At 37.5% G+C, this 16,390-nt stretch overlaps 1 protein-coding gene across 1 annotated transcript in view; it reads left to right on the top strand.

Moving 5' to 3' along the window:
• The window catches only part of Spt-I (serine palmitoyltransferase subunit I), a 23,809-nt gene extending 7,419 nt beyond the window's left edge, over nt 1-16,390 (top strand). The window contains exons 6-11 of the mRNA XM_071666544.1: nt 625-754; nt 2,351-2,548; nt 6,966-7,130; nt 8,211-8,309; nt 9,067-9,174; nt 10,834-16,390. Of these exons, the coding sequence (XP_071522645.1) occupies nt 625-754; nt 2,351-2,548; nt 6,966-7,130; nt 8,211-8,309; nt 9,067-9,174; nt 10,834-11,001 (868 nt within the window). The 3' untranslated portion in view covers nt 11,002-16,390. The remainder of the gene's footprint in view (nt 1-624; nt 755-2,350; nt 2,549-6,965; nt 7,131-8,210; nt 8,310-9,066; nt 9,175-10,833) is intronic.

Raw genomic sequence — 16,390 nt, 5'->3', positions numbered from 1 at the left:
TGAATAAGAAGGAATTGTAAAAGACTAAGAATAGGAAAATTGTAGAGAAAGTTTAATGAAGAATGTCTTATGAATCACAAGTTATGGCTTTTCTATAAAGATAAAAGTTTTTTATACCGCTTGCACTTCACTGCTATGATATCCTTGGCTAGCCCATTCTTTCATAAGATTTGGATATTATTTCTGGATGATGCAGGGAACTCTATGAAGGCTGGGGCAACTGAATGTGAATGGATGTAACCAAGATCAGAAGGGAGAGATAAGTACTATGTCTCAGGAGAGGAACTTGGATGATCTGGCGTTGAGTTAAACTGTATCCAAGGGAAAGGAGGAAAGAATAGTTTGGGAATTTAGTATATTTTAAAATTTGGTTGTAGAGAATAGCCACCTATAAAGAAAGAGAAAAGACAAACGCAGACTTGGTAGAAAACATCAGATGACAAAGATGAGAAAAAGTTAAAGTAAAGAAGACAAAGGGAATTAGCAGCATATGAAGTTTAATGAAGTTTTAAGACATTATTGCAGATAACTAAGGTTTGTAACAGTGTGAATGAAGCTAGGCAAAGAAAGCAAAAGTTGAATGGGTTTGCCCTTTTATTTGGCTTTTTATGATTTGTATTACAGAGATGAGATGGTAAACTTTGCACTTCAGCGAGGACTAGAGGCTAGCAGGAGTCGCATTGTCTATTTCCGGCACAATGACATGAAACACCTGGAGGAACTTCTTGAGGAACAGCAGAGACAAGACAGAAAGGTGTGATTAGTTGGCCAATGTTGTCCTTGGTTTATCTCTGAAGTGACATTTAGACTCATAATTTTATGTTTTGTTCGGTTGTATTATTGTGAAATACTGGCATACCCTGTAGATCCTAATCTGGAAACCTTCCCCTCCATGTATTTCAATTTCTTAAAGTGGGAATGAAAAAAAGTGCCAAGCAATGAGTGCCTGATCCTCTATGGAGGCTGGGGCAACTGAATGTGAATGGATGTAACTAAGATCAGGAGGGAGAGATAAGTACTATGTTTCGGGAGAGGAACTTGGATGATCTTGCTTTGAGTTAAACTGTACCCAGGGGATTTGGGGGGGGGGGGGGGGGGATGGTTTGCAAATGTCCAAAGGGTAAAGTCTGGTGTTAGTGTGAGGGGGTAGCATTTCTTCAGAAGGAGGATTTGTGGGAATCTGTGATTGAATGGAAAGAAATCAGCTTTTGACTAATGTGGATGAAAATGAAGTGGATGATTGTAGATATGTGCACCTGGCGGTGAGAGGAGCGAAGAAGAGAGGCAAGTGTTTTCATGGGAGCTGAGTCAGTGCATCAGCAATTTTGATGCATGAGTTCAGTTATTAGTGATAGATGATTTGAATGGAAGACTGAGTTATGTGACAGTTGAGGGTATGATTTATGGGTATGGGGTACCCACTGTGAATGGAATTGAGTAAGCAATAGGAGAAAACATTGAGGAACACCACAGTAGATGAAATAAGATGGAAAGTTATTCAATCAATGTGGTATACCCAGAGAGGGAGCTGTGCATTTGAGAACAAAGAGAAGCAGCAAAACTACAGGAAAGGAGTATGGGAAGCAAAGATTAATCCCACACTGTCAGATGCTTTGGAGGTGTTGCGTGCTTTGACAAAAGTTTCACCAAAATCCTTGAGAGAGAAGAACCATGAGATAGTTACATAGATAACTAGCAGACTGGCAATACAGAATCCCTATTGTTAATCAGAAAAAAGGGAATGGCATTCAAAGTGTTTGAGAAAGCGAGAGTTTAGGAGAGTTTACAAGACTTTGAAAATAGCAGGAGTGGTTGGAGTGGGTGATAGTTGAAGGAATTAGAGCATTCTCCTTTTTTATGGATGGCCTGCTCTAAGGAATGCTTCCAAGAATAAGTAAAAGTCTAGGATTTTTGATGATGACCAGTTAGGCATGCAAGATTGGATCTGTCTCAGAGGCATGCTCCTTTAGGACTTGAGGAGTTATGCCATTTAGGCCTCATACATTGTCCTTTGGGAGTTGAGAGAGTACTCTTGGAAGCCTAAGGAAGAGATAACATGGGTACAGCAAGAGGGGGTGGCAAGAGAGGATTAGCAACTGAATTATACAGAATTGGATTATAAGACAATAAAGTACCATAAAGATTGGTTCTGTTAGTTGGAGAATGACATGTAAATTGACCATGCCAGAATAGAGGGGGGAGAAAGGTTAAAGAAGTTGAGTTTTTTCTTATTGTGAAATGACCTGAAAGATTTGTCAGTAGAAGTCAGAGCAGCCCACTTTAAACTTGTATATTCATTTACGTATGTATGTATTCATGAATATTTAGTTTTTACATTTTTGCATTGCAGGACCCAAAGAAGGCTAATGCAACACGCAAATTCATGGTAGTTGAATCCATTTATATGAATTCTGGTGAAATTTGTCCTCTTCCTGAGTTAGTTGCACTTCGGAAGAGATACAAGTTGCGTCTCTTTATTGATGAGTCACTCACTTTTGGCACTTTAGGAAGCAAGTGCCGTGGAATCACAGACCACTACAACATACCGGTTAGTTCATCCAAGAAACTCAAAAATCATTATTCAATGAGCTTTGGAAATAGATTATTTCCTTCATCTAGCAGAGTTGTATGGTAACTAGATTAGGATTCCAAACTTACTCTTTAGGTTAAGTTGTAGTGTTTGTCACTTCACAGAGAATAATGTTACTGGGATTGTTCTTTTCTTTTACCAAGTCAACAGCCATGCTGGGTGTTGCAGGTACCCAGGTATGTCAGGTTCAAGATTTAATTTTTTTCCTTACTCTCATTTGTAAATTGGCCCAACAAGACAGTTTATTTATATTTATTTATTTATTATACTTAGTGTTTCCCGAATCAGTGAGATGGTGCCATGAAACAGATGAAGAATGGCCCATCCACTCATATACTCGTATATGTACATAAATGCCATCATACGCACATATACATACATATGCACATCAACATATACATACACATGTACATATTCATACTTGCATGCCTTCATCCATTCCTGTTGCTACCCCACCCCACAGGAAACAGCACCACTACCCCCTGCTTCAGTGAAGTAGCACAGGAAAACAGACAAAAAAGGCCACATTCGTTCATTCTCAGTCTCAAGCTGTCATTTGTAATGCACCAAAACCACATGCCCCACAGACCTTTCCATGTTTACCCCAGATGCTTCACATTCCCTGGTTCAGTCCATTGACAGCACGTCGACCCCAGTATACCACATCTTTCCAATCTACACCTCTCACCCTCCTCTATGTTCAAGCCCGATCACTCAAAATCTTTTTCACTCCATCCTTCCACCTTCAGTTTGGTCTCCCACTTCTTGTTCCCTCCACCTCTGACACATATATCCTCTTTGTCAGTCTTTCCTCACTCATTCTCTCCATATTGTCCCTGGGGATAGGGGAGAAAGAATACTTCCTACGTATTTCCTGTGTGTCTTAGAAGGCGACTAAAAGGGAAGGGAGCAGGGGCCGGAAATCCTCCCCTCTCATTTTTAGTTTTACAAAAGAAGGAACAGAGGAGGGGCCAAGTGAAGATGTTCCCTCAATGGCTCGGTCCTCTGTTCTTAATGCTACCTCGCTAATGCAGGAAATGGCGAATAGTATAAGATATATATATTTTTTTTTCCCCCAAACATATTTGCCATTTCCTGCTTTAGTGAAGTAGTGCTAATTACAGATAAAGTAATGGCCATATTCACTCTCAACCAACCTCTAGCTGTCATGTGTAATGCACCAAAACCACAGCCTGCTCTCCACATCCAGATACCACAGACCTTCCTGTGGTTTCCCTGGCCACTTCATAAACCATGGTTCTGCCCATTGACAGCACATCACCCCCATGTATTATTATTGAGGGAGAAGAGATCTGCTAAAATTTTAGTAGAGCTTGCTCCCTCAACTTCTGACAAATACATCTCCTTAGTTAGTCTATCTTTGCTCATCCTCTCCACATATGGAACCATATCAGCAAACCCTAATTCTCTTTTACATTGTTATGCCTCAAGCAACCCACTTCACACCACCACTGATCATCCTTAGGCATTTCATTTCTAACAATTCCTACCTCTTCCCTTCTTTTCAAGGGGCAAGACTGATAATCATTCAACACTTTTGTTACTATTATACCTTAAGACATACCTAATTCTGCATGAACCGACACTGATCCCTCCTCCTGCACTATCCTAAATGCACCCAGAGCCTGAGCCCCATCTCTCATGCAGTCTAAGGTACCTAGAAAGTCCATTTCACCAAGGTTCTTTTTTCAGACTAATAGCAACCCTTCTTGTCTCTGGTGTTGCCCCACATTACTCTGTTTTCACATTTATTTGCAACTTTCAACTTTCATGCATGCTCCCAAACTGAGCCACTAGCTTTAGGAGTTTTGCTCTGGAGTTTACCACAAGTTAAATGTATTTATTAAAGCATTCTACAGTTGACCAGTTCCTACATTAAGAACAGAGTGGAGTATTTAGAGTATTTATTTTGATGATAGAAGGTGGTGAGAGTAAGTGAGCTTGGGAAGGAGACCTGTGTGAAGAAGTATCAGGAGAGACTGTGTACAGAATGGAAAAAGGTGAGAACAATGGAAGTAAGGGGAGTGGGGGAGGAATGGGATGTATTTAGGGAATCAGTGATGGATTGCGCAAAAGATGCTTGTGGCATGAGAAGAGTGGGAGGTGGGCTGTTTAGAAAGGGTAGTGAGTGGTGGGATGAAGAAGTAAGAGTATTAGTGAAAGAGAAGAGAGAGGCATTTGGACGATTTTTGCAGGGAAAAAATGCAATTGAGTGGGAGAAGTATAAAAGAAAGAGACAGGAGGTCAAGAGAAAGGTGCAAGAGGTGAAAAAAAGGGCAAATGAGAGTTGGGGTGAGAGACTATCAGTAAATTTTAGGGAGAATAAAAAGATGTTCTGGAAGGAGGTAAATAGGGTGCGTAAGACAAGGGAGCAAATGGGAACTTCAGTAAAGGGCGTAAATGGGGAGGTGATAACAAGTAGTGGTGATGTGAGAAGGAGATGGAATGAGTATTTTGAAGGTTTGTTGAATGTGTCTGATGACAGAGTGGCAGATATAGGGTGTTTGGGTCGAGGTGGTGTGCAAAGTGAGAGGGTTAGGGAAAATGATTTGGTAAACAGAGAAGAGGTAGTAAAAGCTTTGCGGAAGATGAAAGCCGGCAAGGCAGCAGGTTTGGATGGTATTGCAGTGGAATTTATTAAAAAAGGGGGTGACTGTATTGTTGACTGGTTGGTAAGGTTATTTAATGTATGTATGACTCATGGTGAGGTGCCTGAGGATTGGCGGAATGCTTGCATAGTGCCGTTGTACAAAGGCAAAGGGGATAAGAGTGAGTGCTCAAATTACAGAGGTATAAGTTTGTTGAGTATTCCTGGTAAATTATATGGGAGGGTATTGATTGAGAGGGTGAAGGCATGTACAGAGCATCAGATTGGGGAAGAGCAGTGTGGTTTCAGAAGTGGTAGAGGATGTGTGGATCAGGTGTTTGCTTTGAAGAATGTATGTGAGAAATACTTAGAAAAGCAAATGGATTTGTATGTAGCATTTATGGATCTGGAGAAGGCATATGATAGAGTTGATAGAGATGCTCTGTGGAAGGTATTAAGAATATATGGTGTGGGAGGCAAGTTGTTAGAAGCAGTGAAAAGTTTTTATCGAGGATGTAAGGCATGTGTACGTGTAGGAAGAGAGGAAAGTGATTGGTTCTCAGTGAATGTAGGTTTGCGGCAGGGGTGTGTGATGTCTCCATGGTTGTTTAATTTGTTTATGGATGGGGTTGTTAGGGAGGTAAATGCAAGAGTTTTGGAAAGAGGGGCAAGTATGAAGTCTGTTGGGGATGAGAGAGCTTGGGAAGTGAGTCAGTTGTTGTTCGCTGATGATACAGCGCTGGTGGCGGATTCATGTGAGAAACTGCAGAAGCTGGTGACGGAGTTTGGTAAAGTGTGTGGAAGAAGAAAGTTAAGAGTAAATGTCAATAAGAGCAAGGTTATTAGGTACAGTAGGGTTGAGGGTCAAGTCAATTGGGAGGTGAGTTTGAATGGTGAGAGGCTGGAGGAAGTGAAGTGTTTTAGATATCTGGGAGTGGATCTGTCAGCGGATGGAACCATGGAAGCGGAAGTGGATCATAGGGTGGGGGAGGGGGCGAAAATTTTGGGAGCCTTGAAAAATGTGTGGAAGTCGAGAACATTATCCCGGAAAGCAAAAATGGGTATGTTTGAAGGAATAGTAGTTCCAACAATGTTGTATGGTTGCGAGGCGTGGGCTATGGATAGAGTTGTGCGCAGGAGGATGGATGTGCTGGAAATGAGATGTTTGAGGACAATGTGTGGTGTGAGGTGGTTTGATCGAGTAAGTAACGTAAGGGTAAGAGAGATGTGTGGAAATAAAAAGAGCGTGGTTGAGAGAGCAGAAGAGGGTGTTTTGAAATGGTTTGGGCACATGGAGAGAATGAGTGAGGAAAGATTGACCAAGAGGATATATGTGTCGGAGGTGGAGGGAACGAGGAGAAGAGGGAGACCAAATTGGAGGTGGAAAGATGGAGTGAAAAGGATTTTGTGTGATCGGGGCCTGAACATGCAGGAGGGTGAAAGGAGGGCAAGGAATAGAGTGAATTGGAGCGATGTGGTATACAGGGGTTGACGTGCTGTCAGTGGATTGAATCAAGGCATGTGAAGCGTCTGGGGTAAACCATGGAAGGCTGTGTAGGTATGTATATTTGCGTGTGTGGACGTGTGTATGTACATGTGTATGGGGGGGGTTGGGCCATTTCTTTCGTCTGTTTCCTTGCGCTACCTCGCAAACGCGGGAGACAGCGACAAAGTATAAAAAAAAAAAAAAAAAAAAAAAATTTTGATGATGTGGTTAATCCACATGGCTGACAAGATACTGACCTCTTCTTTTCCCCTTTTCTTTAGATGAAGGAAGTTGACATGATTATGGCTACTCTGGAGGCTTCGGCAGCTAGCTCAGGAGGATTCTGTGTTGGGACAGAATTTGTTATTGAACACCAGCGTCTCTCTGGTCTTGGGTACTGCTTCTCGGCTTCTTTACCACCCATGCTGGCTGCCGCTTGTATTAAGGTTTGTCTCTGATGATGGTTAAAGGAAATTATATTGAAAGTTTTAGGCTGTATGTATTAATATTTTACAAATGTAAATTGAAAATGAAATACCAAGTGCCAACTTACTATAAATGTAAGGATATGCATTGTTATATGAGTGCCCAAACTTTTTTTTTTAAGCAGCATTTCCATTTGTATGGGCCTTCATTTACCCCAGTGAAGACTATTGCTCTCATATATTGTGGATGGCTGTTCCTCTACTTCGTGCTTTACCGAGTGGAATCATATGCCTTGAACCTTTCAAACTCCTCTACTATCATCTATTTTCACTGTTGTGTCCTGTGCACCTTAATGTTACTCCACTTTCCCTTTTGTATTTAATATGGCCACTGCCCGTGCAAGCTCTTAATGTTTGTCCCATCCTCTAAAAGCTGGGCCAGTAACATGCAGATGGCTGCTGTTTCCCATAGTATTTGGGTGGAGATAAGCTACATTGAATAAATGAATATATAAATAAAAGCGACAGAGTATAATAAAAAGTATATATGATAGATAACGATTTATTGGATGTATGCAACCTTTAGCTGAAACTATATGGTTGAGGTATTAGATATTACAGAACTGGAAGGCCATGATAGTTGATAGTTAACTAATCAAACAAGAGGTCAACATTAAGCTGAGCTAGATATTTTCATGCTTTGGATAAACATATGGGTTGACTTTCATGATACCTTTTTCTTTCTTTGTAGAATGAAGCTTTAAAATTCTCCTTTGCCTTTAGTCTTTCCCTTCTTTAATCTTCCCATCTTTGAGAGTCAGGTCTTTAGACACCTTAGGAAAGCAGGTTATCCCTGCTACATTTTTTATTCTTATACCCCTTATTTCACCTTTTCATTACTGATGGCTTTCATTGCAGCATGCTTTTACCCATGCCATGTCAACCAAGACAGAATTTTTTATTTTTTCTATACTGGATCTGTTGAACTTTGTGTATTTTTTATTTTTCCAAGAGCTAGACACTTACATGTAATTTTAGAATATGGATTGATTACGTTATTAATACTTCATCTTTGTTCCTATATTTTATCATCATCTGTAGGTAATAGACATCCTTGAAGCTGAGGGTGCTGATATGGTGTTGGAGCTGCAAGATAAGTGCCAACAGATGCAAAAAGAGCTTGCAAGACTTCCTGCCAAGGTTAATTTCATTAAGTCTGTACCATGAATGCATGTCAACACATCATGTGCGTACATCTTGTGTGAGTTGTTTATCGCATACCCTATGGGCATTGTAGATTGTACAGCAAAGTCATCTATTAATGCTTTTTTTAGTTATGAGTTTTGTAAATGCTGTACCCTGTGTTACACCAGATATTTGTATTAATGCAGAGCAGAAATACATTAAAATCAGTCCCAGTTGATTAATGTACCCAGAGTTTGAGTTACTACAAGTTACAAAAAAATATTGTTGTTCCCAACTGGAAAATGCACCCATAATTTGAGTTAATGGAAATCACTGAATATGTTAAAGTCCCATTTGGAAAGTTGTACACAAAATTTGAAGTAACATAATCTGCAAACCTCTGAATGTAGTCACACCTGTAGAATTAAAATTCAATTTAGTTTGACACTATTATTGATAATTTTTGCATGTATTTTTTGTACTTTGGTCTCTAAACTCCCTACTAACATGTAAATATGGCACAAATTAATGTTCCTTTTGGCAGTCCTTGTCTTATATTATGGGTACGAAGAAGGCAACAAAAAATGGTACAAGAATTAAGAGATATGAAACACACTGAATGGCTAGAAGCCTTAAATCTACCCTCTTTTGGAGGAGAGAAGAATAAGGTGTGACTTGATCACAACTTTTTTTTTCTAACCAGATGTACTAGGTTATAGATGCAAAGAATAGTTTCTTTTCACAGGTATATTGATAGTCCTCCTTATTGCAGGTTATGGTCAGTGGGGATAACATTAGTCCAGTGAAACATTTGAGGCTAGCAGAGCCATCTGGAGATAGAGAAGCAGATGAGAGCATCCTGCAGAAGATTGTGGAGAAGGTAATGGGATGGTAATCTTCTTTGAAGTAATTGTGCTTTTTGTTTTTTGCAAGGTCATCACCATACTTTTGAGAGGGAACAAGGCATGACGATTCACTGACATTTATAATTAGAAAGGTCAGTCATAGACATTAACTAAACCATGGAATACCCAGCAAACCACTTTATCACAGAATGACTGTGGTACTCTAGGTAACTCAACGATGGGCCATTGTGACATCAGTTTTTTGGAGCTCTTTACCCTCTCATATGTCTGCTAATAGCTTTGGCATACCCTTTTTAAAGGCATTTTTTTTTCACTTTCTTAAAAATACTTAGATTATCCCCCTTTTTGCCTTATTTCTTTACCTCTGAGGCTCCTTTTTTTTATTCATCACGTGTCTGATCTTGATAAGAACTTTTTTCCATGACTTGAGCCTTAGAAAAAAAAAGATGTGTTGAGATTCTTAAAAAATCTTATGATACATTGAGAAATGCATGTTCATATATATAGATAAGGAAGTCTTCAATCAGATGATTATGTATGTGGTAAAGATACTGAATCAGACATACACAGAAATGCACACACTGTTTGATTGTGATATTTGCATATTATACAGTTATAGACTTTTGCCTTTCCTTTGATATGTTTTGTCTTAGAATATATAATCAGTACCTTAGAAGACTTTTTTCTCTCAAGGGGGTCATGATTGTGATGTGTTTATCTTGTGCCATATCTTTTGGAAAAGAATAAAAGAAATAGTTACACCATAAACCACAATACCTTTTTCCTGTAATCAACTCCCTTCAGAGTTGTGAGTGGATTAATCTGAAGCTTCATATATGTTAACATACATTGAATTCTGAACATTTGCATGTTTCTTGGATTTAAATGAAAAAAATTCGTTTTGAATTTTATCATTTTTTAGCTGCTTTACCCACTACTGTATCTGATATGTATAATCAACTTTTTTCACAGTTTATGGATTAAACTGAAACTTTCCAGATATGTTTCCTAGTTGCTGAAAATGTGCTGCAACTCTTCTTTTTTTCATTAACTGAGTGAAAAAAAATTATCATGCATTAAACTTGCAGTATATTTAGCTGTGGTTTTGATTACTATACTTATTTTTGCATGATCATCTGTCCTCATAGCAAGGTGTCTGCAGATTAAACTAATATGTCAGTGGACTGAACCAGGGCATGCCAAACGTCTGGGAATAAACCATGGAAAGGTCTGTGGGGCCTGGATGTTGATAGGGAGCTGTGGTTTTGGTGCATTACACATGACAGCTACAGACTGAATGTGAACGAATGTGGCATTTTTGTCTGTTTTCCTGGCCTTACCTCGCTGAAGCAGGGGGTAGCAATGCTGTTTCCTGTGGGGTGCGGTAGCATCAGGAATGGATGAAGGCAAGCAAGTATGATATGTACATGTATATGTGTATGTATATGTACATATATGTATATGTGCATGTAGGGGCAATTATGTATTTATATGAGTGGATGGGCCATTTGTTGTTCTGTTTCCTGGCACTACCGTGTTGACGTGGGAAATGGCGATCAAGTATATTAAAACAAATATAAAATATTTTGAATAATAAGAGTAATTGCTCTTTGATATATTTAACTTTATATACTCCCAATTGTTCTATTTATATTTGTTAAACTTTATCTCAGGTGGAGAACTATGGTGTAGCCCTGACTGTGGCATCATACTTATGGGAAAAAGAGGCAAATCCTCCCGAACCCTCCATCCGAATTACAGTGAATAAGGATCTGACCACAGAGGAGATAAGAACAGCCACTGAGGCCATACAAAAGGCCATTAAGGATGTGCTGGAGTAGGTGAATCATATTTGATTAGATTCTTCATATAGCTTAAACTGATTTGGAAGGATTACTGTGCCTCATTTACCAGACTTGTGTATGAAAATATTAATATTATTCCTGGAAGATTGAAATGTTATGCTACTGTAATTACTGTACATAGTGTTGAAATTTATACTGGAATCTAGTATATTTGCCTATAGCTTTTAAGCTCTTTTTACCTTATAAAGGTTGTGTATAACAGTATTGTTCCTGTAGCACTGATATTCATATATGGAGGTACTGTGAATCCATTTATATATTCAAGAAAATTCTGTATATGGGTAGATATTCATCAACAGCCAGTCTTTTTGTAGTTGTCAGGCCCATTGGTATTGATTTAGCTGAGGCATATGTAGTAAACATATATGTTTTAAGCACAACATTTCCGCAATTTCCATAACAAGAAGCTACTTAATTGGGACCAAAGGAGTGCAAAAAGTTGGACGTTTGAAGAGAAATGGAATTATGATCACCTGAGGCAGATACAACATGGGAAGATTACCTATTTGCAACACAAGTGTTAGTTTTGAAGTTTTCCTCAAAAATCTCTGAACTTACATCATTCTAGATCATCTCGTATTTGTTTAATGCAATCTGCAAACTGTCTTAGAAAACAGATTTTTTATTTCTTTCATATAAATACTTGATTGCTTTAGAATCTCATTAAATTTGGATTGTATTTGGAATAATAATCTTCCTAATAAAGATTATGTATGAGGACTGTATTAGATCACTGCACTTACAATAAACTCTGTGTATGTGCAACTTTCATAGGGTTTAAAGAATGTAGTGTTGGATGTTAGTTTCTTCATTTCTAACCTTGCACTGTAGCTACGTATGTCAATTTTTCAGTGATTACAGCAGAGGCAGATCATGTGTAATATTGTGTAATTTCTGTCCTTTTGAATGTTTTCAGCTGTGAACATACATTCCCTTTTAAACATCATTCTGTTGGCCAATGCCTGCATATTAAGCTGGTTGTCCCATGCCACATCATCTCCATTTTTTTCTATAATACATGGTTTACTGCAAGTTTTTTAAGATTATCTGTGCACTGTTGCATCATGTTATGGAGATGGTTTAGATTGCCTATTTGTATGTGTTGTCAAGGTATTTGTCTTTCCTCACCCATTGCAATTGTGTTACAAGCAAAGATGGGCTGAGATTTGAACATAAGGTGGTTTGTGAGACAAGCCTTGCAATATTATGCTTTTTTAGCAGTCTTGAGTGCTCATTAGACTGTGAGACCTATTGGTCAAGATTAGTAGATAATATTGTTAAATGATATTTGAAGATCCACTGATAATCATCCAGTGGAGTGTGCCAGGATGATAAGGAAGAGAGCTTCAACATCAGCATGATGTCAGTAAAGGAGACATCTTTTTCATCAGTTTTACTTTCATTGTTTAGTTTTTATACAGACCTCATCCTGTGTGTACTTTATAGATATATTCTGTTTAGTCTTTGAATAATTATTTTGATGTCTCTTCCCTCCCCTTTATCTCTCTCTCTCTCAAAGACTAATTATTTTAATGTCACCCCCTCTCACTCTTTTTCTTTTCTTTCTGACCCTTATGAGCATCAAGAATACATTTGCTGAATATTTCAGTATTGAGGTACTGTGTATGGACCTGGGTTTTGATTGTCATGCACAGTGTAAGGGATGATACCATAACCTGTGTTAAGAGGTTGGAACAGTAGTTCAACCAGTACAGAGCTTTACTTTTCACCAGGATGGTCCACCAGGCAGCTTCCTCCATTAATTCATTTTGATTGCTTTTTCTGATGTGACTACGTGTCATTCATTTAAGAGTCTCTTTAAACATATACTGTTGTCTTTGAAAGCATCTCTTTAAGCATATGCTTTATCTTTTTGCATGTACTTTATAGCAGTTCATGTGATTTGATGCTCTTGATATAACTTGCTTCTCCATTACCCTAGTATTTTCTCCATTAAAGATAATTTGCAAGCAGATCTGAAGTGTACTACCAGGACACCTGCACTTCAGATTACCAGTATCGATGATTTTTGTTGCTTTTTTTTTTTTTTACAGATCTTTAGGCTATCCTGTGTTGTTCACCAGTTCTTTCTTCTGTTTTGTCCTTTTCCTTCCTCCTCATCTCCATTTTCTATCCTATATTTTAACCTTTTCTTAGTCTTTCCATTCACTGCTATATTCTCATCCATGCTCTTTATGTTCTTCTTTATGTTCTTGTCCCCCTCAACTGAATGTTAAACTCCCTGTCCTGCCTGTAACCTTAAACAGTCATGTTTTTGTGTTTCAAATGTTACCCTTGACACTGTCTTTTGTATATTTGTCTAATACAGGTGATTATAACATTGATATTGATGTTTGTTCACTGGTTAATTGATGGGTTTTCTCATATTTGGTAGGTTACACTGTGTAAATCTTGGCTATGTTACTTTAAGTTCGAAAGGAGAAGGCTTCAGAGGTTTTATTTTAGTGTTGGAGAATAAATCTTCAATCAAGTTCACCTTAGGGGCATCATAGTTACATAGGAAATCTAAGTTGGTATTACTGTGGAGTAAATTATTATAAACTGTAGATTATAAATCTGTAGATTCACAGATAAACAAAAGTGTAATGTGAGTGTTTCCCAGTTACCACTGATAAAGCTTAGGCAAGAAAGAGTAAAATCTTCACACTCGATATTTCTCAAGGTCTCCCCAAGTTCATAAGACAATCAGGGATTGTTAGATTTATCTTGGCTATTCAAGTTTAAGTTCATTAATAATGATTACTGTAGTGTTTTAACCAAAAGCACTGTATTTTTATATCTATCACCAATGATTTTTCTTATACAACTGTAGAAATACTAGTTCTTTACTATACTGTGATTATTAACTCCATTCCTAATTTCATGGAGTGTATCATGTACACAGAAACTGTGAAATAATTCATATATAACCTCAAACCATGCTGTAGAAATAGACGAATATTTGTTTGTATGCAGACAGGAGGATTGGTCAAAATGTAATAATAGATTGGCATAGTAAGACAAAAACAGCAGCTATTTTTCATTATGATGACCAAATTAAGATGACTTAGAATTGCCAATTTTTTTTTTTCATGTTGTGGTCGTTATAACATATGTACTTGAGACACTAATTGAAGTACCTTTGTGGTCAAGGTACATTATGTTCACATGAGTTTGCATGTTTTGTTTTCATTAGTTAAACATTAGTATAACATTCCACTGTACTACGTCATGACCACAGCAACTTCCAGGGAAAAGGAGGAGGAGGAACATGGTGCACTGTTACATCACTTTAGCCTGACCAGTAAAAACCTATTATAATCTTCCCCATGACTATGGATTTTTATGTCTAATGCCATTTATGTGAATGAGGATTAAGATCTACTTAAAAACCTTCTGCTTTGACATCTGTACAACATTAAGTAGTATTTGTGAATGTTACACGAGTGTGGTAATAGTAGCTGTTGCAAATGATTTTGTTGTATATATTGATGTTAAAGCTTTTACATTTATCACAAGTGTCCTGTACTTCTTGAATGTATTCTCTGAAACTTATTTTCCATACGCTTGGTTCTCATAAGCATTAATCTTATGTATGATTCCCACCTTTAATGATGTTGATTTTATGGAAAGGACAGTATTATAGTAAGTGGAGATAACATTATTCATTTTACCTTTCTTTTGGTCAACATTTGATTTTCTAGTCAAGCAAGATGTACAGTATGAAAATTCAGATTCATGTTAGGTCAATTCAGGCTTTGGAAACGGAAAATGTCTCATAATCAGTATTCCATGGGTAAGTACTGACGCTCAATTGTGTTTCCTCTACAAGTCAATATTAGTGATGTCTAAAGCTGGCCCAGTAGGCTCAAGATGTACAACATATATGCCATAGTATAGTAAGATAATGATAGAACACATGCATCATTGACATTCAGTGTTTAGATGCCTGGCTTGCCTCTCGTCTAGAAGACGTTCACCAAACCAGGTGTGAGATATAGCTGATTGCTTGAGTTTCACTAAATTGTTATTTTATGCAGTATACTGATTAACCCCCTTTGTTTTCTGTAATTGGGTTTGCACTTGATTTAGCCATTCAGGGTAATTATAACTTTCAGCATATCTTATTTCCTCCACCAGTTTGACTGATCATAGTTACCAAACCAAATATAAACTATGCTCTACAATCCTTAAAAGCTTTGGCAGTAATGTTAACCATATTAGAATATTACACTTTACAAAATTAGCTAACTTGAAAGGTACAAGGATAAACATCTTTTTTTTGCTCTATTTTCCCGAGTTTTCTTTTCATATTTAGATCTGTTTACCATAAAAGGATTGTTTCTGGACAACAGAGACTTCCATCTTTCTTTCTTTTAGGTGTGCATTTACACAAGCATATACTCCAGTGTGACAGTACTGGCATTATGTATATAACTTTCCTTAACATTTTAATGATTTTTATGTAGTTACGTCTGTAAATCAAAGTTTTTGATGCACTGAATTGGACCCCTTATTTTTAATCTGAAGAAAGACTAGATATCATACTCCAGATTATAATGGTGTCATATGCAAAGTATTGGTTACAGTATCAGTAGGAACATCATGTCCACCAAATCAGCCTTGATAAAAGAGAGGCTTTTATCTTTACAGTACCAAAGTCTTCATTGTTAGTTAACTCTTTCCCAAAGACATGTCTGTTAAAGTGTGGTGCCAGACAAGAGAGTGGCAAGAATCTCTTCAGTTGGGGTAAGACTTTCTGGTTATTTTGAATTTAAACAAATTATATTGCAATGATCCATTTCTAATGAAAAAAACAAAATCAAGTAGCTTTGTGCATTTGACATGACTGGCACCCCAGTCCCTCAAGAAAAAGACACCATTCAAGGCTCAGTTTTTCTATTGTGTGGTATTACATGTTCTTTTCTTTGAGAGCTAATGCATACATGTAAAGGGTTTCTGTTTTCCCTCATTTAATAAATGGTAAAGTTTAAATTTTATTGTCACTTATTATTGATATCAATGTTAATTGTTCAGTATTTCTCATTTCATATCATTATTTTTGACATTTGATCTCAGTTCAAATGATGAGTGTATCTATGAAATACTTTTTATCTTTCATGTATTAAATTGTATAATTGTTGGGATTCATTTTTTCCAATTTTTTTTTGCTGCAAAGGGAATGTTTCTTAAGGATGTTTTGAATTATTTACCATTTTGAAGAGAATTTAGCAGAATTACAAGTGTATAATTAGCTGACCCAGTATAAGCTGATTGTACTGTTATTCTCATTTAATTGTAAACATATATCGAGTAAGGATAATGACTTTGGTGCAGATCAGATTAAATGTTTATTGAAAGTGTA

Source organism: Panulirus ornatus, chromosome 11 (assembly GCF_036320965.1).
Source record: "Panulirus ornatus isolate Po-2019 chromosome 11, ASM3632096v1, whole genome shotgun sequence".
Lineage (NCBI taxonomy): Eukaryota > Metazoa > Arthropoda > Malacostraca > Decapoda > Palinuridae > Panulirus > Panulirus ornatus.
This window is presented reverse-complemented; position numbering and strand designations above follow the sequence as displayed.